At 25.0% G+C, this 24,556-nt stretch overlaps 3 protein-coding genes and 1 non-coding gene across 5 annotated transcripts; 3 read left to right on the top strand and 1 right to left on the bottom strand.

The window, feature by feature from the left end:
- The first annotated feature begins 778 nt into the window (after positions 1-778).
- Positions 779-10,965, top strand: LOC112601648 (myosin-2 heavy chain-like). 2 transcript variants are annotated; one of them, XM_025349366.1, is made up of 13 exons: positions 779-1,219; positions 1,291-1,403; positions 3,142-3,191; positions 3,348-6,014; positions 6,086-6,427; positions 6,520-6,834; positions 6,939-7,105; positions 7,166-7,367; positions 7,434-7,526; positions 8,140-8,200; positions 8,343-9,028; positions 10,211-10,279; positions 10,661-10,965. In XM_025349366.1, exons 3-13 carry the CDS (start codon positions 3,153-3,155, stop codon positions 10,748-10,750), a joined length of 4,731 nt encoding a protein of 1,576 aa, XP_025205151.1. In that variant the 5' UTR covers positions 779-1,219; positions 1,291-1,403; positions 3,142-3,152; the 3' UTR covers positions 10,751-10,965. The 2 variants fall into 2 exon arrangements, with proteins under 2 accessions (XP_025205151.1, XP_025205152.1); XM_025349367.1 differs by having other exon boundaries at positions 779-1,403; positions 3,146-3,191.
- Positions 10,966-13,722: 2,757 nt separating this feature from the next.
- On the top strand, positions 13,723-13,841 carry LOC112601945. Its single transcript, XR_003115072.1, has one exon. It is a non-coding gene; the product is annotated as a 5S ribosomal RNA (ribosomal RNA).
- Positions 13,842-16,679: 2,838 nt separating this feature from the next.
- LOC112601776 (exosome complex component RRP43-like) lies at positions 16,680-19,504 on the bottom strand. Its single transcript, XM_025349554.1, has 6 exons — positions 19,250-19,504; positions 19,116-19,149; positions 18,899-19,036; positions 18,540-18,834; positions 18,258-18,479; positions 16,680-16,824 (listed from the first exon to the last, which is right to left on the bottom strand). Exons 1-6 carry the CDS (start codon positions 19,264-19,266, stop codon positions 16,727-16,729), a joined length of 804 nt encoding a protein of 267 aa, XP_025205339.1. The 5' UTR covers positions 19,267-19,504; the 3' UTR covers positions 16,680-16,726.
- Positions 19,505-19,692: 188 nt separating this feature from the next.
- LOC112601775 (cyclin-A2) lies at positions 19,693-24,330 on the top strand. The gene is made up of 7 exons (XM_025349553.1): positions 19,693-20,370; positions 21,824-21,997; positions 22,087-22,359; positions 22,428-22,651; positions 22,717-22,921; positions 23,004-23,254; positions 24,012-24,330. The coding sequence occupies exons 1-7, from the start codon at positions 20,206-20,208 to the stop codon at positions 24,121-24,123; spliced, it is 1,404 nt and encodes a 467-aa protein (XP_025205338.1). The 5' UTR covers positions 19,693-20,205; the 3' UTR covers positions 24,124-24,330.
- The last annotated feature ends 226 nt before the right edge of the window (positions 24,331-24,556 follow it).

Below are 24,556 nucleotides of genomic sequence, written 5' to 3'. Positions count from 1 at the left end.
TGTATAAATGTATAATAATTATTAATTAATTAAAGTTGGTAAAATTAATAAAATTTATTACAGTAATAGCAATTAAAAAATTTAAATGTTTGATCAATTGATGGAATGTACTTAATGTCCTTAATTACCTACTGTTTATAGTCATAACTCGTAAGGCTAACAGACCCTATCTGGTTAATAACCATCGTTTTTGTTTGCAATGATTTCTTATTGAATTCAAATTTAACAGATCCACATCCATTACAATGACCTACTCAATGATGAGTTACACTCGAATATTAATGACAAGTGGTCATCTATAGTCTATACTATACAGGAAAGTGGTTACCTGAATGCCCACTTTTTACTAATTCTAGTTTATACTTCGACGAATATTTATTAATATTTTATACAGATGAATCCGAGATGGATAATAATTTATGTAGGTAGATGAATTCTCCTATTAACTAGGTATCATGATTTATGAACGTCATTATATCATTTGCTTCATGTGATTCAAAAGATTTTTGAGATTAACAACTATGAAATTTAGGAAGTGATAATAATATGAATTTATTAGCAATTAGTATACATCGTACTCATCGTAGTATCGTACAAAATTCGTACACCCTATTTTAAAATCTTTACCAACCAGCTGCAGTAGTAAAAGAATATGTACATATTATATAGTGATAACTGGTAGAATTAGAATGTTAAAATGCGCGTGCGTAGCCGCTTATCGCGTACATGAAATTCATGGGATTTTGTTTGTCTCACGGTAGATAATAAATATCTACAATAATAGTTACTATAGGTTGATTTCAGTAGCTTGAAGCTTCAGACTTTCAATTGTCTTATACTCTTATGCACGGATGCATGCGTACGCGGCACATAGCCAATTATTTGTTTACAAATTACAAAACTGTATAATATAAAGAAAATTTCCTCTGAAGGTCTGAAATCTGAGTGCCGGCCGCTTGGATTGATCACAACAGGACCTGTCAGGAGTGTTGACCACAGTATATAGAATACGATATTAAATAATGATCATTGACTGGTCAGTCAGTGGGAAGTGGAAATATTCTATTTATTTTATATGTCTAACTGAAGAATGATGATTGAAGATTGGATTATGGAACATTAATGCATTATTATAACCATAAATAAAGAAGTACCTGCATCTCCACATAAACGAGTCCTTGTCTTATGACACAGTGTGTAACGCATTAATGTCTATAAGGTTCATACTTTAATACTTCAAAGTTGAATACACAGCCTTTAGTATTTATACTCGTTTCTTTTATTAATCAGTTATTTTACTACCTGGTGAATAAATTCAAGTACCTATAACATAGGTTTATTGTAGTGACAACTTCCCAGTTCTCTTAGACGACATTGATTTTTACATGCTGTGAAATACGACGGTAAGTTCTTATTATTATATTGAATTTGTTTCAAGTTGGTAGATCACTGATTTAATGTTAATCTTGGAAATATTTATGTGGACCAAAATGCATTATTGGTGTTTGGTCCAATGGAGTGGGAACTAAATTTAGGCTGGTAGATTGACAATTATCCATAGGTACCACTCAATAATTTTTATCCAATTTGATGTTTTCTCATTTCACTTGAATTTAACTTTTACATACAATATACCTAGACACATTATAGAATGTAGAGTATTTATAATTTTTAAATGATATCAGATATACAGTATTAAATATCAATTCTAATTAAACATTTCAATAATGACGGCAAATTGTTGAAAACTATATGTTTCAATAAGCTTGTATATTATTAAAAAAAATATTATTAATTATAATCTATCTTAATAAATTATTCAATTATTTCAAGTTATTTTGTTAAATTTATAATGTTCAACTTGGTAAATCAATACATTTTTTATTAGTTAAAAAAAAAAACTTATATAAATTATTAATAATGAATTTTACAGGTTTAGATGTATGAACAAGTATATTTATGTGAAATAAAATAAAACTAGGTATAAAATATAAAGTAAATAATATAAATGCATGTAGAAATCATTTTGTCACCTTAATGCTTTAATATTTATCTAATATAGAAATTACATAAACTTTAATATAATTATTAAATAAATATATTCAAAATTACAATAGTACATAGGTCCCTACAAACAAAATTATAAAATAAATAATTTTTTTTACGATTTAATTATTAAATAAGTTTTATACGATACAATTTAAAAATCAAATATTGTAATTATAATTATAAATTACATAAGTTTACCAAAATGTAGGATATTTATTATACTTGTTACTTTCAGATTTTTTTTAAGTAATTTTACAGTAAAAAAAATTATAATAATTCTTCAAATAATTAATTTCTTAATTCATAATATCATAAAATTGTGTCAATGACTATTAAGTATTCTATCAATAACAGTAGGACCAATACATATATACATTTCTCTAGAATTAATAGTCATCTTCAGATAATTGGGTACAGCTATGTTGGCAAAAATTTAATTATCCAGATGGTTTACTATAAAAATAAGTCATTAAGATTAACCTTGTAATTTTATTCTTATTATATTATAGGTGCATTTGTAATTGTTAATATTATGGATCTAACACAAACAATATTACAAACTGTTTATACATTCATCCACTTGATAAAACCTGTTAATATAATATAATAATACAATTATTTTAATATAACAAATTAATAATTGTTTATATATTTTAAAGCAAAATACTAACATTAAACTTAAATAATAAAGAAGTCCACTTTTTAAATTATTCTTAAGTGTAAACCAAGGGTTGAAAACTAGTTTTTAAAGTGGCCTGGATGATTAAAAAAAAGCATTTTATAGATCCAAAATATTTGTTTTTTTGTTTATTCTAAGTCTACATTGAAATAAATAATGAAAAAATAAAAACAGTATTTAAGTAAAATAATTTTGGTGGTTTATTCCTCTTTCCCCTCAGATTATTAGTTACAATCTTTGGCCTAGATCCTTAAAATGTTTTCTAAAAATTGATGTAGGTAGTATCTTGTCCATACTTTATAATATTAAACATTTAATGTTTATAATAATTTAAATATTTTTAATACTTTTTACCTAAATACAATTAAATCTATAATTTTTAGTTACTTAATATTATTTACTTTGTGTTATAGCTAGAGTCATCATGGAAAACCTAGCTGATAAACAAATAAGAATTGCTAGAGTAAGTTATTATTTTGAAATAATAATTAAACTTAAATAGTTATTTATTTATATTATTTATTATAATAACATTCATTCATATGATTTACAGTATATTAATAGATAACAATGATAATTTATTAAAATAGTATTGAAAGATTAAATTTTTAATTTTTAGGCATTACTAAATCTTGGTCATTCATATCTGCATACTGTTGACATAGAAAATTCAGAAGAAGAAAGTGAAGAAACTGAAGCGGGGGGAACTGATAGTGATGAAGCTGAAAGCGAAGAAAAAGAAGTACAAAAAAAAATTAAAGTAAATAAACAACAGATCATAGGAGAAAAGCAAGACCAATTTGATAAACAATATATTAATAAAGTAAATATGAAACAACAGAAATTGGAGAAAAAAACAAAGCTAGAAGATATACCACAATACTTTTATAATGATATACAACAAAAATCTAACAAAATTGCTCCTGTTCAGGTTGACACAGAAAAACACGAGATTGAAAAAAAAGTTGTAAATAAATCTTATCATGATGAACATGATAAGTTAAGTACTAACTTATCTAAAGAATTTAATAACAGTGTACAAAAAAAGTTAGAATGTGGAGTAGAATTAATTGGAGAAGAGCAAAATGAGTTAAGTAAGAAACAGCAAAACCTCGATGTAGATGGTCAATCAGAAATTGTTAAAGATAAAAAATATGAATGTAATGAAGAACTAATTAAAGATTTTGAAAAAGAAAAACAAGAAATACAAATACAATTACAGATTGAAGCCCCACCAATGCCTGGTGCAGAAGTAGAGTTATACTTAGATATACAAGTTGATTCAGAGTGTCAACAAAAACTTGATATAAATAAACATGAAGAACTTGGAGAAAATCAACAAAACATTGATAAAGATAATCAAAAAGCATTTTATGAAAATTTGAAGCATACAGTTCACAAAGGTATACAATTATTAAATAAAAATGTACAAATTAAATTTGATAAAGTAAATTTATCACAGGATATTGAAGAAGATATTCAAGATAAAATAAACAAAGAATTGATTCAAAATATGGAAGAAGAAGACATACAACCAAAATTACATGATAATTTCCAAGAACAATTTTATAATGAAGTGCAACAGAATGTTAAAGAACTTCAGCAAGATGATGAAGAAACCCAAAAAAATATATATGAAGATAATATGGATGAAAATCATAAAAGGATATTACAAGAAATTGATTTACTTATAAGTGATTTACAAGGTAAAGAAAAAATAAAGAACAATGTAAATGAAGAAGGAGAAGAAGAAGAAGAATGTGACGAATTATTAGCAATACGAATTGCAAAAATAACAAAGGAAATTGAAGAATTAGAGTTAGATATGGATCAAAAGCACGATGAAGAATTAGAAAAAAAGTATAATGATGAATTTAATCGTATGTTTTCTACAGAAGTCAAAGAAAAGTTCTTAGAAAAACTACTTTTTTCATTTAAACAAGAATCTGCACCATATTATAAAAGAATTGAAAATTTGCTTAACATTTATTTTCCAACTGAATTAGATAAAATTAATGGTAAAATATCGATAGATCCTAATCATTCCAAATTTAATGAAGATCTTAGAGAAAGGTCTGATTTAAGTGTTAATAAGATTGAAGAAACACAAGAAGAAATCAATAATAAAATTGATAAACTTAAGGAAATAGAAGAAGGGTCTAATGTTAATACACACACATTTGAAAAAGTACTAGAAGAAATTGACATAGAAATGGAAGAATTTAAGGATGAAGTAGAACAAGAAAAGTCTGACATAGAAAACGAAGATGAAATACAAGAAGATTCTGATGTAGACGTTGAAGGATTTGATGACGAAGTAAAAAAAGACTTGGATTGGAACTTACAAATAGAGTCTGAATTAAATACAGACGAATCTGATAGACAATCATCACAGGAAAGTGAAGAAGAAATAGAAAAAATAAATGAAGATATCAACATAGTAACTGAAATAGTTGACGATTTTGAAACAATCGAATCTTCTTCAGTAGAAGAACTTAATTCAATTGATGAATCTGCTTCTATGGAAAATGAAATTAGTTCTACAGATGAAAAATTTAGTTCTACAGAACTAAAACAGTGTAAAAGAGATATACAACAGAAGATTGATAAAGAAGAACAAATAAAATGTATTGATAGTGTACATGAGTTACAAAGAAATGTAAATGAAAAAAGTGATAATGATAAATCTCAGAAATTTGAAGATTTGCATTTACAAATGGAAATAGAAAATATACAAGATTTAGATGAAATACCTTTAAAATTGAAAATACAACAAGAACAGTTAGAAGAAAAATTACATCAACAAATGAAAAAATTTCAAGAAGAGTTTTATAAAAATTCAAAATTAGAGTATGATAAAGAACAACAGTTAAAAGGCAATACATTAAATGACCCTGTTTATGATAAACAACAAAAATTGTTTTATGAATTAAAAGACAAATTTCAAAAAACAAAAGAAGAATATAAAGATTTAGTACAACAAAAAATGATTGAAGCATTACAACAAAAAGTTGATGAAAAACAGTTGCTAGAAATGAAAGAATTTCCAGAAGAGTTTGTTGAGCCAAATTTAGAAATAGAAGATCTTCATAAGGAAGTTTTGCAATTAGAACGTGAATGTACTGAATTAGAGCCTGAATTTAGTTATAATATACCGTTAGTTGTTGATGAAATACCAAGCAATAAAAAAAATAAAAAAGTCAAGTATAATTTATTTGAAAAATTACATGAAATACATAAAAAGAAATTATGTTTTTTTGCTGATTCTAAAGAGTGGCCTGAAAAAGTAGGTAGATATAAAATAACATGGTAAAGTTAAAATGTTTCATTTTTTTTTTTTTTTTTAATTTGTTTCAGTATTTATACCCATCATGTTTGCTAGATGAATTATTTGATGATCCTTCAGAGGTTAATCCTAATGTCTTTGTGATTACTTTGTACTCTGTAGATATAGGTTATTCAGTTAAAATAACCATGAATAAGGATAAACCACCAGTTGAAACTTTTTATAGCTATGCTGAAGATTCAATATTAGAATTTGTTGAAAGAGAACAACTTCCACCATGTTTATTGCATTTGTTTGATAAAGCTGATCCAATGTTATTTTATAATGGACGTGTAATAGCAGAAATTCATAATAAATATCATGCTGATGAATCAACAAGAATTTATCGAATTTTATTGCATCCTCATAGTTTGGTAAGTTAATAATTTAAATTTTTTACAAAAAAAATTTATATTTTGTGTAAATTTTGTAAATCAATTGTTTCATAACAGCCATTATTTTTCAGTCCATTCAGAGTGATTTAAATCGAATAATTGCTCAATGTAGTCCTAAACATTGTTCATACAAACGAAGATTAAAGATTGAGAGTAAATTGATTAGATTAAATTTCCCAGTTATGTGCATGGATCCATCACCTATTGCTGGTTTAACTGTTCAGTTACAACATCAATTGTTAAGTCGTCGAACTATAATATTAAATCCACTAAAAGTAATAAATGATGATTCTTCTAAGTTTGAAATGGATTTATTAAAAAAGTCGCAAGAAGATACATTATCTGAAACAAAGTTGAATAAATCACAAAAATTATCGAAATCAATGGTTAGTTAAAAACAATTTTATTGTTAAAATTAATTTTACATATTTAGCTTAATTAAAATTAATTAATATTAAAATTTTTAAATGTCATACTTATTTATGTTTAGGAGGATATTGCTAGTGACAATATAATTCATCATCTTTTGTGGAAGTTTGATTTCCGTCTACTATCATTTAAACTTATTAAATTGTATATTTTTGTTATAACAGAAACTCGAGAATACTCTATGTTATTGTGTATGAATTCAAAAGTTCCACATGCTCTGAAGATGAGGTATAAGATTTATAATAGATAATTTAAATGGTACTATTTGTAATATTTCTGTAATTACAGGTTTAAAATAAACCTTGAAACAAATAAGTTAAAAGCCTATATTGATGTGATATTAGAAATTCTGAAAAAAAAAGTTAATCCTGACATTATAGCGGTTCGAAGATATAAAAGTGATGATAAATCAGTACCTAGATCTATTATGTGTGTTCCATTATTGTTGAGTGACCATATTTATGAACCTAAACCCACGGATATTTGTAAGGTAAAAATGGTGAAAAATCTCTTTTTTATTGTTAATTTGAAAATAATTATTTTGTTCGAATTTTAGTTGTTAGAAGAGTTGTTAGTAAATATACATAAATATCAATCTAATCAACAAAAAACTGATGAAACAAAAAGGCGTTTAAAAGTAAACAATAAGGTAAAATTAATAGATTACATATAATAGATTTATGTAATGTAAATGAAGCAGTATAGTATTTTATTTATTAAATATTTTCTTATTAGTTAATTTAACTTAATTATTGCTAATTGTTTATAATAAATATTTAAAGTATACAGAATATCAAATAGTTTAATATTAACTTGTCAATGGTTACAATGTTAGGGTTGAGGTCACATTTAAACATGTAGCAGAATTAATTTTATATTTTGATGTTTGTATTATAGTAAATTAACCTATTACATAATTTAAAGGTAAGAATATTTGTATTCTTTTTGTTTTATTAGTTATATTTTAAGCATTTTTTAGATATATTGTTTTACGTATTTATAATTTGTTCTAAAATTAAAACATAATAAAAACTGATAATAAAACACAGATAATATTCCTATTTTAAAATTTGATATTAGATCATGTTTTCTTTCATTTTAATGAAACTTTTATTAAAGGTTTATAAAAAAATGTAGTCACAATGAACTAAGCGCCACAACTATGCTGTTATTTTTGTTTGGTCATAGTTATTTTTCTTTCTGTTTAGTATTATAAGTAATGATTGTCATTATTCAAACATAAATAAATATATTTTTTATAGATGGAATCAAAGAAGAAAAGCATTAATTTTGGTAGTTCAAAAACATTATCAAGAAATCTAGGTAAGTTAATTTATTTTTATTTATTAATTACATTAATTTATTAAAATACCAATTCAAACACTTATGAGCTAATCAATTTAAATGGAATTTTAATAAATTCTACATAATATATGTATGAAAAATAATCTATTTAATTTTACAGAAATTAATATAGATAAAAAAAGGAAGAAACAAGTACAAGCTTTTGAATCAAAAAAGTCAATTCCTCATAAAGTTGAATCATCGTTGACAAACACTATATCTGTAGATTCATTTTCAGCTAAAGAAGTACCTGTAGTATCATTAGAACAATATTCAGCACTTCCACCAGTGTCAAGTACTACAACTGCCATGTCATTTGTACCAAGACAAAAAACAATATTTTCATCTGCTACTTTAAATACTGAAAATACTGATTATCAAATAGCATCTAAAAATGTACAACAATTTAAAGATCACAATGTTAGCAAAAATGTTAAATCTAAACCAGTTATGCAATTAAAAACTGATCATAAAAAACGTTTGGAAAAAAATTATATTTTACTGGAAAAATTGTTTAATAATACAAGTATAAACAGTCGACTACCATTGTACAAATCTGTAAATGATAATAAATCAAAATTAAGTTCTCGTAATGATCAAATGAAAAATATAACAGTTGTAAAACATGTACATCGTAATTCAATCTGTCTGAAAGGTTCAGACGTCACAATTAACAAAGATAAATTGCCTTTAATAGCTGATATAACTGAAGAAAAGTTTTCAAATGAACCTAATGATATATATCAAGAGACCACACAAGTTGATGATAATTCAACTACAAATATTGATAGTTTGTCAAACTTACAAGTATGTTGTTAATGAAATTATTCAAATTTACTAATATAAAATAAATATATCAATAATAGCATAATTTTTGAGTATTACAAAAAAAAAAAAAATAAAAATATTAACATCTTCTTAAATCATAATAATTTATACTTGGTATTTTACATCTAGTTTAGGGTCAGTTAAAATTGTTGGTTTTTTTTAGTAGTTATATGTATCTAAGGATTTAAAAACAATAGTATTAAAATAAAATTCTAAAACTGTTAATTGACTATTTTCAAATACAAAATAGTTTGCGTTATTTAATTTTAAATCTAAAATCATTTGTTTCTAATCAGTGAGTTGCTGTAATCTACCCAAGGTGGTTTTGAAAATTTGTTGAGGAAAGTTTTTGATACAAAATGTCTAAATGAGTTACTCTCTGCCCAAGTAAAAAACCTGTGACCTATCCCTATTGTGATTAAATTGATTTGTAATTGAAAATATAGAATATGGTATTAACTAAAGATATTAAAAAATGAGTTTTTTGCATTATCATTTTAAAAATATTCAAATACTCAGATTTGTGAGATAAAAATTCAATAAATTTTAGATTATTCTAAAATAGATTTGGAAATATATAATTATTATATAAAATCAAAGTTAAAGAGAATTTCAGAATTTTCAAGGAAATAATTCTCAAAAGGTTAACAGTACCATGACATAAAATTTTAAAGAAATGAAAAAGTATATGTTTTAAACAAATTATACCTAGTTCTTTGTTTAAAATTGTAACAACAATACAATAATTTATCATGTTTTAATTAAAAATATTAATGTGTATATATTTATAGGCTTAGTTAAGCAAACTAAGCTCAATGCTCATTAGTGGTTTTTGGTTTAATAGTTTTTTTTATTATTTATCTTTAATTATTTGACTAAGAATTATAAATTTAACCATGTATCTATTTGTATTATAATTGTCTTAAGATCCTATTAATTTGTTAAACAAATCATAGGTAATGTAATGCATAGATATGCCAAATTCTGCATGTAATGTTGAAATCTCTTTATAGAAATTCGACATTTATAAATTAAAAAAATAAAATAAAAATAATTACTGAGATATTTCAGTGAATAATGAATTCTGTAGTATTAAGTATTTATAAATATGATAATTTATTAAATATACACATTCATATTGTTATTTGTATTTTTTTCTAGGTCACATTACCAAACTCCGTTATTACGTTGTTCCCATCATCTTTAAACAAGTCCAATAATCAATACCAGGTAATTATAATTATTTATTTAATTTTTTTCAAATCAAACTGGTCTGGTATCAGTGTTATAAATGCATTATTACCTACATACTATGTTAATTACACAAGCCATTACACGATAATATTATCTTACACTTAGTTCAATATTAAAAGGAACTTTGACAACAATTAATCTTTATCAAGTATTGTTGTGTTACCACCAAACAATAGACTCTTACAAGATAAAAATAGGCAAAGTAATTCCTACTTATTTATACTGTGCACAGTAGCTGGCTGCCAAGGTTCATTTTTATATTGACAAAAGTATAGATATGATTGGTTCAAATAATTTATTGTAATGATATAGAATATATAGATAATATAAATAATTAATTGATTTCTTAATATGTAGAACAACGATGTTTCATTTCAAGAAATAAATGTTTCTTCATTCTCAAATACTGAAGATATCAAAGCTGCTAAGCGAAAACGATCCTCATAAATACATCAAATAAATGTATAAATTATTTTTAAAACTCTGTAAAAAATAAAGAACATCATTATATTTTCATTAGTCACAAATTACCATTAGTTTTGCAATTTAATGTATAATATATTAATTAATTTTGTTGAAGATTGTTGTAAATAGTTCTTTTTCCTAATGGTTAAAATACAACATTATCCATGGCCTATATGTCCATTTCTAATTATAATCAAAGTAACAATAACATTTGTAAAACTTAATACATACAAATATAACATTTGTATTTGTTTATATAATAAACAATAGATTTTGTAATAATTGATAATTTGGAATATATTTACATATTAAATGAATTAATTTTTTGTAAACCTATTTTTTATTTTGTGAATTATAATTTTATGAATACTTTGATTTCAATCCAAATTAAACCTATTAAATTGTGAATTTGTATAAAAATGTAAATAATTTATCCTTTATTAATTTAAATTAGGAGAATATGAAATCTTTAAATAGAATTGATTTATATTAAATAGATGTGTTGATATTAATATGCATGCGTATCTATAAGATATAAAATGTATTTAGTTTATTGTATTAAATATGTGTATACACTATAATTAAACATGAAATGATTTTTTTTTTTAATAATTTATTATCTTGTGCTTTATAGAAATAAGGACTGTATAAATGGTATTATATTTTTAAAACGCAAAAACATTATCCTGACATAAAAATCTAAATATACTTTATCCATTAAATAATAACATAAAATTATAAAGTTGTTGTTAACACCTACTGAATGTTTTTAATTTAATATAATTTCTGCTGACCTGAAGAAATACTTATACTAATGCGGGAGTTGACATTTTTTCACATCAGATACCTTGATACCTTGAATGACAATCAATTTTAAACTATAATACACATTTTTTCCCCAAAATTGTTTATTAGGCCATCTATCGCAAATTTAAACAATAACTTTAATTGATAAAATAATGACATGAAAATAATAGAGTAGAGAGGTCTTCAAACAAAGGTACTTCTAATGATGATTATCGGAAATTGGTACGGATGTTAAAAATAAGGGTTTCTAAGGATTTTTAAACTATTAAAAAAAACAATCATTAAGTGTCTGTACATTAGATAAGTACTGCATGATACTTTAAGGAATTATCAATCTAAAATCTACAAAGACAAATGAGTAATAACTAATAACCATGTTGATACGATAATTAAAGATATTGTATAAGTTTCTTACGACTTAATTGCCCGGGACACTGAACATAAAATATATAGTCTGTCGCGATAATATTTTCAAAGATTTATAATCGGCCGAAAATTCACAAATATTTATCGAAAAATATGAGAGTAAAAGCTCACGCGTTTCCACCGCATGCACTTTCATACACATTTACGATACCTACATTGGAAACACGCCAATATATTACATTATTATACAAAATTTATTCATAGTTTTTGTGCGATATAATTATGACAATTTGTTTTTTACTTGAAGCACCGTTCTTCCTAAGCTACCTTCACCATAACCACAAAAATAATATTTTTTCGTTTGCGTACATAATTAAAGGTATTCTTCAGTAGATAGACAAAAAAAATAAAATTATATTCATACGCCACAGACCCACGTAGTCAAAGTTAAACGAATCCTGAAACAGCTAGTGTTAAAGACAATTTATTTTGTAAAAAATACAATATACAAATATTTTATCAATACCGATAGGCGATAATATTAATTTGATAACTTGAATAAGTATGTTTTTATTTAGGGTCGCAATGTTTCATAAAGCAATTCTAGGACAAAAAGCAAAATAAATGATACACTATTTTATACAATTATACGTTTTATATATCGAACATATTTTTATTTATCAAAAAGGTTATTATAAAACATAAAATTATAGGTATTTAATATTTATTTGATTGTACCTACTAGGTCTGGGCTCTCCAGTCTCCCCCTTTTTTTTTAATCTACCATTCATATTTAGTATTTACTAGAATATTTAACCAATGAAAGTAGGGACTAGAGATGGCTGAGTTTTAACATAAATCATAATCATAAAATTCGGAACAAGTTTTTTGTAATTGTACTTGCACATTAAAATGCTTTCCATGGTATCAAGCATCGGCCATCAAGCTGAAGACGATTTCGTTCGTCAGTCCATTATATTTCCATTAAAGAAAAAACACATTCTATATTTCTATATATATATTAGTGTTGTGCGGTGGTATTGCAAAAACATATCGATTATCGAGCTAATTTTAAAAGTTTTGTGTTGTTCATGATATATTGACAAACTAAAAAAAAATTGTCATTTTTCACTAGCAATTTTATTTTTCCAGTTAGTTAAACTATTAAATTGATTATATTTTTTAACTCTTTTACAGATGTAGGTACATACTACATAGGTACCTATTAATAAAATAAAAATAACGTTTTGGTTCAATTACATTATTATTTGAAAAAATTGTCAAAATTAAATTATTTTAATTTTTTCCCAAAACCGGGACATATAGTCGTCCCGAAAATATCGTTCGGGACACCGGGATATAAAATCAAAAACCAGTACCACAATCCCGATTTTCAGGGACGTATCTACTTATGGTTATGGCAATATAGCAACTGAATTTTTACTACAAAATCAAAATTCAATTTTTACATTAATGTTTATTGTAGAGTGTTGCGTTTACTTTAATAAAGTTTTATTGACGAATATTACTAATTAACTAGTTGAAGTTAAATTTCCGTTCTATGCCGGCGTAGAAAAACTCAAGCAACTCCTAAGTACCTCCATAAACATTCACAATCATAAAAATCAGCATGATAATATATATTTTATTTTAAATAATTTATATATTACTTACTAATAGTAGTATGGTATGATTTCGAAATGTATTAATATTTAAATAATATTTCATTAATTATTAAGATTTATTGTGTTTAAATATTATTATTTTCTCAGAAGAATCTCGCCAACGACCATACCACGTTGAATACACCAGTTCTCGTCCGATCACTGAAGTTAAGCAACGTCGGGCGTAGTTAGTACTTGGATGGGTGACCGCTTGGGAACACTACGTGCCGTTGGCACTTTTTTTTTATCAATGATACAATTTTTATTTTCAATTATAATTTAAAAATAAATTCTTCATACTTATTTCTAGAAAATATTGTAAAATGTTGAATAAAATATTTAAGCGTTTTTGAGCTTCTATTTGATCAAACATAATAAGGTACTAAGACATGCATTGGGAAATGGCATTAGGTCTAAGAAGGCAAGAATTTTTTTTTTTTATGTTAACAACAAATAAAAGAGACTTTTAGGAATAGTTTATGATTGAAATTCTGTTTAAAAATTGATGGTTATTTTAAATAAGACAGATATGTTTTTAGAAAAATCAAAAGTTATATTTATTTAAAAACCTAGTATATGTATTTGCGGTAATTACTCATTTCTATAACTATGAATCTGAAATAAAATATTAAATAAGGAACGTATACAATACACGTATATTATACAAATGATAATCCAAATGACTTGTTCAAAGGACAATAAATAAATTAAAAAAACATATTGACATCGAAAAACGCAGTGTAGGGACTTGAGAAAATATTATTGCAGTTTTGAAGAAAATGCAAAGATATTAAAATTAACATACCTATAAAAACTCAATAGTCTTTATTTAAAATTTTGAAACAGATATTAGTGTTTATTTCAATAGTTTTTTGTGTTTTCCTCGTAGTTTTTCAATAGTTTCATAGCAGTAGGTAAGTAGGTATTTAGGTTGTTGGTTGGTTGTCGTAAGAAAAAGTGATCGATGAGTAGTGTACTTTAATAGTAATTTTTCTAGTATATACGACACATCATAGCCACGAATCATCATTGAAAATATTTATAACCTTAAAGGCATGTATTATTTAAAATTATTTTGTACGTTCGTTAAAAATTATAATTGGGTCTAAGCGGTCAGTGCCAAAAAAGTAAGGTAGGTAGGTATTATTGGTATCAACTTACCAAATTTTAGGATTCCTAATTTCGATTGCAGTTACAGCTATTGTATGGTTTAATAATTCGATTCAATTATATTTTTACTAATGTTTTTATTGATTTTTTATTACAATAAAAAAAAAATTAAATTACAGTCGTAACCGGCTCACCGAGATTTTCTCTATGGCTCGCCGACCCAATTTGGGCTCGAACACAGTATTTAATGTCAATTTTCAGTATCAAGAATTCATAATCAATAACTTACGGTTTGCTCAGTCGAGGAATGACTTAAATTATGTTTATAAAATACCTTTAAGTTTAATAAGTAATCACAATTTGAATTTGATCATAATACGAGTATTATAATTTAGTGTTTATCACAAGGTAACGTTAATTGTTAAGTGATTTTAACACAGCTTTCACTTCTGTGACTAGATATAACTTAAACTTTTGATTGCTTAGAATAACATATTAATTAGTTAGCTTTATCATTCATCCAAAAATTGTTTTAGTTTCGTTGAAAAAAAATTAATGAATGCTTTGAAAAACTGAATCTTTGTGCATTAATTTTTAGGGAATTAAGATAAATATTTTATCAATAAGACAATAATGACCACGAGTCATATTATTATGAAGGGCTTACGACGAGAATAATTTTCAATATAAGGTATAATTAATATTAAACAACCATTTTCAAATTACATATGACTGTTATTCATTAAAAATATAATAAATAAACAAACTTTAAAAAGGTAGAAATGATAACACATAATTTTTGTTTAAGAAAAGCATGTTACAACTTACAAACTAAAATCACAGATAGTTTTGTAATATGTGATAGTAAAAGTATACCTTATTAGATGTGTATATTTTAAATTTTAGTTATTATGATCTATTTTTGTGGTCTCTTGAACATCATAATAGTATAATTATAAAAAAATATTGCTGATAATTTATTTAGTTTATGTTTGGTAATTATATAGTTTTAGATCATATTTTATTCTATTTCAGTATTTTGTGAATAATTTTGACATTCTTTTTTACAACTGTACAGCCTATAGTCATCTACACAAGTGGTTAACTTAGGCTGGGGCCCCAAAGATACATCCAAACTACTTTAAGACCACATTATTTATGAAAACCACAGGGAAATTATGATTTTTTTTTTTAATAAAACAAAGGCATGGAAAGAATAATATTAATATACAATGTTAATGTTTTAAATTAATTTTTAAGTAAAAAAAAAATATTACTTTATAATTCTTTATTGGCTTCTAGCAACATTATTTAATTAAATCTTTGTTTAAAGAAGCCTCTACTTCTTATAGAATCTAAGGTCAAAATGTTTCACATTTTACACTATAGTGTTGTTAATTCTACAGCCAAATTAATCAACTACATTTATTTAGTGACAATAATTATTTTATTATACAGTTATTAGGACTTAGCATTAATTCTATTTTTGTTTTCTTGATTAAATATATCACTTGAACTATAATTGTCTGTGATTATGATTATGTATATACTCAAGCCATCTATTTTTTTAAGCAGTGATTTATACCAATTGGTATTTTCTACATACACATATCACCATAATGATTTTGTAACATTCCTGCTGGAGTTGAAAAAAAATAAATATGGCAATACATAGCATTAGATCTAATCCACCACAATATGTAGATTAGCCCTTTTGATATCAAGTGTTTACTGTTAAGTTTGTACAACTGACAAATAAAAGACTATAACATTAAGTCATTTAGTATCAAAAAACTACTATATGATACATGTTCAAAAATACATTACTGTTATAATTTAATAGCTAGTTTTAAATACAAAAAAAATCATTCCAAATTGTTAATAAATAAACTATTTTTTAGTTACTTAAAAGTATAAATTTTGTTTTATATTACGAGTTCAAATTAAAAAAATAGAACACTATATAATATTACACATTTAAAAATATATTTATAATTTTATAACAGTTATTTTATTGAGCAGCTTTTAATAATTGATGAATTGTTTTAGTTCTGTTTTGAGCGAGTCTAATACAATTTTGAATTTGGCTATCTTTTATGAATTCTCCTCCTAAAATAAAAATAAAGAAAACAATTTTATTTGTTGCTTTTAATCAATATATTAAATATTATATAAATAAATGAGATTATTTATGAACTAGCAACATAACAAGACACATACACATCTATATAAATTTAGTATCTTACAATTCAATATTAAGTTAAATATCTTATATAATTGAGATAAGAATATAAAACCAAGGAATATTTAGCGTTGTATTAAGTATCAAAATAAATAAAATTAAACTGTATAGCAACTAAATTACATGATAATGTCATATTTTTGTTTTTATACGTAAAAATAATTATTTTTTTTATTTTAACTTTGTAATTACAATTAGTTTCAACAATTATTTAGTATAATATAGTAGTTATATACAGAAAAAGAAAGAAAAAAACAAAAAACAAAATAGTAACAATATACAATTAAATTAAAAAGCCAGTATGGTTAAAGAAAAATAATATATTTAATATATTTTTTTGTTTATTTGAGAAAATATTTATAATATTGAAAGGGATATTTGAGGTGTTCAAAAGGGACAGTAGGTGGTCACGATTTGTTGATAGGTTGGGGTAGGTGAATAGTAAGTGGCTGATATCACAGACCATTGGGTAATTATGCAGTGTGCAGAGAGGGGAATCGTTCAGTGACAGTTTAAAAGAAAAAGTAAAAATTATTAAATCAACAAAATGAGATTTAGACAAAATTTAAGCAATTATGCCTGTCTATAAAAAATTAATGTTGAGTTATATGAATAACCATTAAACATTCAATGAATCAGTAGTAAGCTAATGATCCTTTAAACATGATTTAATGGAATGTGATTGATCCATTAATACATTTTCATTCAATTAGGTATTATTCTTGAAACTGTGTCATTCATATTATATGTTTAATTTTAGTTGCATTTTGTTGCTACTGTGAATAGTATTTATTAAAATTAAAAAATGATACTAACTATGCGTCACAAATTATAAGTAAGGTTAGGATTTGAAGACAAAAACCTCTTTTTTTTCATAAGAAATTGAAATAAAAATTAAATTGTTTTGAGCATAATTACAGTAAAAATTGGTAAAAGCTAGTGAAAATAATATTAATGATATGTATAAAATAACCTTTAATGAATATGCTTTATTATTGTGATTATATGTTCAATCACAATAATAAGATGAAGTTAATTTACCTTGTGATTACTATTTATGAAAGAACTTATAAATTAAAATGTGTTCATGATGTGTAAATTTAAGATTGTCTGTTAACAAATACTTTTGTTTTTTGCCTTTTTTACATTTTAAGTAATTTTTTAATTATTTAAATAGTCTTTAAATCCAAACTTTACTTATAAGTATATACGCACATTTATGCCAAAGGTATGATATTAAGTTATTTAGGAATATTTAAAGATTTAATATTTTGAATAACCTTATAAAATTATGACTTACCAGGTTTGTGCAATGAAAATAATAAGGAACCATTGGTCACAACTGTCAATTTACTAACACATAGTTGCTCTTCTTCTTCAGTTGGATCAGCTAAAATATATTTTTCACTAAAGACTCCAAAAGTTGATGATACTGGTAAACTGTTAACATTTAATGGAATGTAATTTTCAATTACATGTGTTTCTTCAGTTTCTTTGTTGTATTTTACTTCTGGTATCTTAACTACAACAAAATATTTTATTGATTAAAATAATATTGGCATTAAAATATTTTTAAATTTACCTGTTTTTAGTGCTGACAACAAGGCTATTAAGCATGCATCTAAAACAGATCCATCATAGTTCAAACAATATATATCACACGACAAGACCCATACTAATTTATCTACAGAAATACATAATTGTTGTAAATCTAATATTTTGCAATTATTACACACTTCATTAAGGAAACTAGTAGTTTGCATCGCTTCATCACATGGAACACCTGGTCGAATTTTTTTAGAGCATAGGCTAGGTAGTTCAACATTCACTGAAAGATATCCAATATCTGGAGTTTCAGGTTTAGGAACACCTAGTTCCTAGAATAGTAAAGATACTTAATAGAATGTTAAAATTTAATTATAATTAAATAATCCATTTTACTGCTTTAATGCCACAAACAACAGCTGTATTCCCAATTTTTACTGCTGCCGATCCATCTGCTGTATGTATGGTGTTCAAATTTAGTGATGCATCTCGAAAGTTCATTAATTCTCTACCATCATTTCTTTTATTAAGCGCCTAAAGTAGTGTTTTTTTAATTGTATTTAACTTATTATGTATAAAAATAATCGATTTTAAAAAATGAAAATAAACTTACCAGGTATTCCTTAGCATATGTGTCTTGAATATTTCTGAAAAAATGGTAAACCGTATAAAATTGGACGTACTTTTAAATATATTTGTTAGAACTGTTAGAAGCCATTTGTTTAATAATTGGAATATCGTACTCACTTCTTAATCGAGTTCATCTCGAAAATGTCTACTACTCAAATTGATCAAATTTGAAGGTGTTAAAGACCAAATTAAAAAAAATTAAATTCAGTAACTACATGTCCTACAAGAATTTCCGTCGGCTAATGGTTATTGCCGTTATTGGTTTTGTCGTTGATTGTTCGACCTGTCCACTGTAGTAGTGTAGTGCACGTCTTATCACGGTATGGAGCACGACGCACGAGGTCCGGGCCGGATCGCGCCGCGGCTGTTTCATAGTAGAGTAATAATATATAATACAAATTATGGCCATCTACGAAACCGCCTCAATACACGTTATCGACGATAAGGATACTAACAGTGTAACCAACCCGACGGTAACTGATAGGTAGGTAGCACTGCAACAATTACGCGTCGTCAGTCGACTCGGCCAAACACCTCAGCTGCACCTGTCGTTTAAAAAAATAACGGTTACGATTTTGTGAGCATTTGTTAATTGTTTGTCGCGAGTCTTTTCCATTAAAGGCGGTCGGGTCGCGCAACGTTTAGTCCCGTCGTCCGTTCAAACAACTTCGATCTAATCCACGGAGTATTGATTGTTAATTATTAATAACTAGGTATAGGTCTGGTGTTCGTAAATTATTTCGTAATTAGAACGGTCATAACCAATACATAAAATTTTATTACGTAAGTTTGCTTTCCTATTCATAACTCGCTCAACTATTAGTGCGTTCTTTTATACATTTATTACCTGTATAAATCTGTAAAATTCGAGAATTTTATCTTTTTTTTTACGACTGAAAACACGATAAAAATATTGTTACCTATAACATATTGAATTCGTTCGCTCCTGAATGACGACTTAAAGCTTGACAACTGACCAGCGCCATCGACACGAACGCCGCCGTTAAAATTCGGGATATTTATTATTTAATAATAATATCGAATATCATTATTATTACAAATCGCGACAAGAGATGGAATTTACGGTTTTTCGAGATCAAGAAAACGCCAATAATGTTTTGCGCAACAAGGAGAATAACGTGCCATCGAGGGATCAACAACCCTCCAAACGACGGTCGGTGCTCGGGGTGCTGAACGCCAAACAACCTTTCAACAAAAAGCCGCAGCCGAAATCCAAGGTGCTTAAATTTATATAGTATTTAATCGATTTCTCAAATTTTGACGTTAATTGTTTTTTTTTTTTAAATTCGTATCTTGTATTTAATGATAAATTACGAGGATAATGGATCTTGGATTAAAGTATAGTGTTTTTACTTGAACGTGGGCGAGGTTATTTTTAACCAAGGCCTATGATAATTGTTTTTTAACATTATGATAAATCAGAGCAGTTGCTATGTAACAATATGCCGAAAAATTCAATGTGGGATTTCCTTTGTAAATTGGTTTATTTTTAATATGTTAATTGGGTCGACGGAAATTATGTATGTACCCTTTACTGCAATCGTTACCTATTTAGTTATCAAATGGCTTCATTTATTTTTCTCATTAACTCAATTGACCATTTACAACAAACTATTCTACCTACACTATAATTCAAAAGTTCTTTTATAATCTTAATATATTAATTACCTAGTCAAATCTTTGACTTAGTGTTCCATTTATAAGTGATTTATACATATAGCATTTTTATTCAAATAAAATAACCATAATAGGTTAGTATATCATGATAATTATAATTGTATGTTGTCAATAATTGGTCTCATTAAATTTAAGAAATAATAAGTATTTGTAGGTAGGTACAAAATACAATTTTTATAGCAAATTGAATTCTGTGGATATGCTAATTTGCACTATCTACCTATATAATTATAAGTTAGCAGTTGTTTATATTTTATAAATACTAGTACTTAATTTGGTTATTTATTTAAAAATTTACTTAGAATTTTTTAAATTGGGATATGTAAAAATGTGTATTCTTTAGATTTTATGAAAAATATTGTTTAAATTATTTTGTTACCTAATATATATTTTTGAATATATATATAGAATACAATTTTTCAACCAATTTTCCTCAATTTTTAAAGTACCTATTCAATACAAATTTTAATTTATAACATTTGTATAATAAAATTGTTAAAAATTATTTAAATTTGATTTTTTTTTAAAGTTTCTAGTTTTCATTTAAATTTTTAATTTTTTCAGTTCTTATATTATGTGCTGGGATTAGTTTACTCTAAATGTATTGGCTATCTACATAATACTTCTAACTTAATTAGTTATGATTTAATATAAGTATTATTGTAGTGATTTTATTTAAATTCATTGACTTGTGCCCAAAAACATGAAATTATAAAATTTTTAATAATAAGTATCTATACATGAAATTTATTTTACCTTGAATAAGTTAAAATATTCTATTATTTCTGTATAGATATAATATATACTATAACTTATAGGTGTTATTTCAATATATCCTTCAGTTTTAGTGAGGATCTATTTTAATTAAAAACAATATTGTATAATTATTTAAAAAAATATTATTAATTAGTACTTATAATGGATATACATTATTTTGCAGTTAAATAATATAAAACAGTGCATAGTAGTACTTATAGTATCATTTTATTTTAGCCTCAAGGATCCAGTAAATTTGAGTTTACTACCAAATCATCAGTTCCATTTACAATTCATGAAGATCCACAAGTATTTAAAAAAGCTGCTGCTAGTGAAAACTTCTCAAGAAAAAATGTGGAAAATCAAAAGCCATCACTGCTCAAGAATGAAGTTAATATCAATGAAGCAAAGGTAATAACTAATAATATATTATAACTACCTAATTTATGAATATAATATTATTTATTATTCTAATATATTTATACATATTTATTCATTAGGTTACTGTACCTAAAATAGAATTGAAAGAGAAAAGAAAACCGTTGTCTGATGTGAGCCAAATTATTCCACCATCCATAAAAAATATACCAACAGATGAGAAAGACATAAAAGATATCGACGAATCAGTAGATTCAAGCAGTGTATACTCACCTATGTCAGTTGATCATGACAAGTCTTTACAAAGTACTAGTCATTCTTTGACTGCACATAGGTTAAGTTGTGATGTAGATACTTACACTTGCGAGTTATATTCTTATCTCAGAAATGTTGAGGTAATGGTAGATATATTATTCAGTTGTTAAAAATGTATTTACTTACTAAAAAAATTTTTGATACATAGAAATTACATCGTCCTAAACCTGGATACATGAGAAGACAACCAGATGTGACGTATAGTATGAGAGCAATATTAGTTGATTGGTTGGTTGAAGTAGCACAAGAATATAAGCTACAAAATGAAACACTGTACTTAGCTGTTTCATTTATTGATCGTTTTCTGAGTTTAATGTCTGTTGTCCGTGCTAAACTCCAATTGTTGGGTACTGCTGCTATGTTTGTTGCATCGTAAGTTAAATTATTTTTTATATACACAATGACTTTAAAATTGATGTTTATAATTTTTTTTATAGGAAATATGAAGAAATTTATCCTCCAGATGTTAGTGAATTTGTTTATATAACTGATGATACTTATACAAAAAAACAAGTGCTTAAAATGGAACAGTTAATATTGAAAGTTTTAGGGTTTGATGTCTCAAATCCCACAACTGTTATTTTCTTGACTCATATTTGTGTTCATTGTAATGTTCCGTTGAAAGTTATGTACTTAGCAATGGTAAGTTTTAATTTGTATATAATCTATATTATACTATTTCTGAATAAATTAATTATAATGAAAATGAATTATTTGTTTCTAGTATTTGGGTGAAATGAGTTTACTAGAAGCTGATCCCTACTTATCTTATACACCTTCTTTGATTGGCTGTGGAGCTGTTGCATTAGCTAGATTAATATTAAACTATGAAGTTATTTGGCCTGAAAACATGTTTGAATTAACTAAATATAGTTTAAATGATCTGATACCTGTTCTTAAGCATTTAAATCAAACTTATAAAACTGCTCCACATTCCCAACAATCTGCCATTCGAACAAAGTACAAGTCTGCCAGGTATGTTAACATGTTTGATTTTGTGATTAGTTATATGTAAAAGCTTTTTTTGGTATTGAATACTAAATAATAATACATATTGTGTTATATTATTATTTAAAATCAATTTTTCACCACTAAATGTGTAAAAATTTATAATAATTAGAAATGTAATTAAAAAAAAATTTTCTATAGGTATAATTATTATATTTTTAATACATTTTGGTTATTTATATATTTTTTTGTATATATTATTTTACGTTCAATTTGTTATTAGATATATGTGTACCAAAATTATTTACGACTAGATAACCGAGAAATATATATATATATATATATATATATATAGTAATAAATAGTAATAATGTACATTTCCTGAATTATAATTATGTCAACAAAATTTATCAATGTATAAACATTTATGTTTCATTTTTCAATTACATGTATTATGTTCAATCAAAATCTAGAATTTAATTTTATATTTAATTGCATGTTAAGGTTTTTTTTTTTTTATATATAAAATATAAATAATAATGAGTATTAATAAATAAGTAATAAAATTTGAGGGTCTTATATTTTAATTTATTTTACATGTTTTGGAATGAATATTATTAAACTTTAAAAATATATTTGCTATACTCAATATTGCTCTGCTATACCTTTGTAAAATTAGATAATATAATATATGTAATTATGTTATTAAAGTCTTAAAATAATTACATACATTAATTAGAATATTTTTATTAAAACAGAATTTAATTTTTTCTCATTATTTCAGATATCATAGTGTCTCTGAAATCGAGTATACAGACTTAATTTTGCCTGAAGAAACTGCCCAAAAAGAAATGTCAGAGAGACTCAAGTTGGTTGATGTTCAAGACAAGTCATGATTTTATCGTTATTTATTTATGTTTTCGATTTTTTTTTTAATTATTATTTTTTTTATTAATTTTTTGTAGTAAATGAAAAATTTTTTGACACTTTTTTTAAACAATATATTTTTAAGTTAAAAAGAACAAAATAACGTTCAAAACGAACCATACAACTGGAGATGTTTTTTATTTTGCGCTTATAAGAATCATGCGTAAATAAAAAATTTTTACATTCATAATTATTTTTTTTTTCTACTAAATACATTTAAATTTATAATCTATTTTTTTATTTTAATTTATTTTAATTATTCCAAAATATTTGTGTTTTTAATTTGTTGCCGTTTAGAAGAACAGGTATATATGCACTTGTTGAAATAAGAAAATGTTAATCTCATAAAATTATTATATTATCATGCATAACATTTTATCATTTTTTTTTTTTTTATATAAA

This window comes from Melanaphis sacchari, unplaced genomic scaffold, assembly GCF_002803265.2.
Source record: "Melanaphis sacchari strain LSU unplaced genomic scaffold, SCAv2.0 Contig7_pilon_pilon, whole genome shotgun sequence".
Taxonomy (NCBI): Eukaryota; Metazoa; Arthropoda; class Insecta; order Hemiptera; family Aphididae; genus Melanaphis; species Melanaphis sacchari.
Note: the sequence above shows the minus strand (reverse complement) of the source record. Positions and strands in the feature narration are given on the sequence as shown.